Below are 1,172 nucleotides of genomic sequence, written 5' to 3' on the forward strand. Positions count from 1 at the left end.
GAGGCCTTGAGGCGGGAGAACATGGTGAGGGCATCGGGGAAGTTGGGGGGCGTGGCGGGGGTGTTGGCAGGAGTGCACATCTGTAGGGGGAAGAGGGAGGGGGATGAGTGCCCCTTTCAGAAGGGCCCCTTCCCCAGTGCAGCACCCCCCGCGGGCGGTCCCCCAGCCCGGAGCTCACAGGGGAGCAGAGCGGTGCCCACGTGCGCAGGCCCACGCGGCCTGCTGCCCAGCTCCCAGGAGTCCCTCCCAGCGGCTCCTTCCTCAGGCCTGGGCGGGTACCCCCGACCCCCCGGCACTGGTAGAGTCCCGCAGGGATGCCCCTGGGGCTACAGGGAACACTTACCATCTGGTGGTGATGGTGGCTGTACGGGATGTTGGTCTCTTGGAAAAAGGCGCTGAGGGCCGTCTGTAGGAAAAAAGGCCCATGCTTACCTTCAGGACCCCAGTGGCCTTGGCCTGGCCTTCCTTGACTCTCAGCACCACCCGGAGAGGTGCTGTGGAGCCCTGGGCTGGTGGGCAGGGAGGACCCTCAGGACACTGCCTGCAAGCTGGCTGCCAGGTTCGTCCAGCTTACCTGGTTTCGTCACCATGAGTGACGTGAGGGCCTGTCTCATGGGGAAAGGGCTCCAGGAGACTCTGGCCCTATGGTCACCAACTCTATGGGCGGCAACTCCTTACTCCTCCCTGAGTTTCACTTTCCTTGTCTATGAACCAGAGGATGGCAAAGGCACCCCGATGTTGAGAGCCTGTAGCCCACCGCGCCTCTCCTGGGCTAGCCAAGGGACCCTGCCCTGCCTCTCGGTTTATCCTCCTGCACCAAAGGGACTAGGAGGCTGGCAGCCATGCTCCTGAGGTCCCCGGGCCAGGCTGGGATTAAGTACTGTGCTGTGGGTTTCCCACTCCTATCCAGTCGTCGGAGCCTCCCAACAAACTGGTGGAGCAAGAGGAAGGTTGCAGTGGGGTTCGCACCCAGGACTGTGAGAATCGGGTGGGAAAGGGGGTGGCAGCGGCTCCAGGTCAAACCAGCTCCTCGAGTGGCCCTGGGGGGCTGGGGGGAAGGGCCCCCAGGGCGGTGGCCTCTGGTACTGGTGTGTCCTGATTCGGCCCCTTGCAGGACAGGCATCCAGGAAAATAAGGGAACCAGCTGCTCTTGCGAAAGTGCAGGGTGAGGG

General features: G+C 63.7%; 1 protein-coding gene across 1 annotated transcript in view; it reads right to left on the bottom strand.

Moving 5' to 3' along the window:
* Positions 1 to 1,172, bottom strand: part of UBALD1 (UBA-like domain containing 1) — a 4,912-nt gene that overhangs the window by 1,006 nt on the left and 2,734 nt on the right. Inside the window, exons 2-3 of the mRNA XM_010840496.1 lie at positions 344 to 406; positions 3 to 80 (exon numbers count right to left, since the gene is read on the bottom strand). Of these exons, the coding sequence (XP_010838798.1) occupies positions 3 to 80; positions 344 to 406 (141 nt within the window). The remainder of the gene's footprint in view (positions 1 to 2; positions 81 to 343; positions 407 to 1,172) is intronic.

The sequence above is a fragment of the Bison bison genome, unplaced genomic scaffold (genome assembly GCF_000754665.1).
Source record: "Bison bison bison isolate TAMUID 2011002044 unplaced genomic scaffold, Bison_UMD1.0 scf7180017864144, whole genome shotgun sequence".
NCBI classification, from domain to species: domain Eukaryota; kingdom Metazoa; phylum Chordata; class Mammalia; order Artiodactyla; family Bovidae; genus Bison; species Bison bison.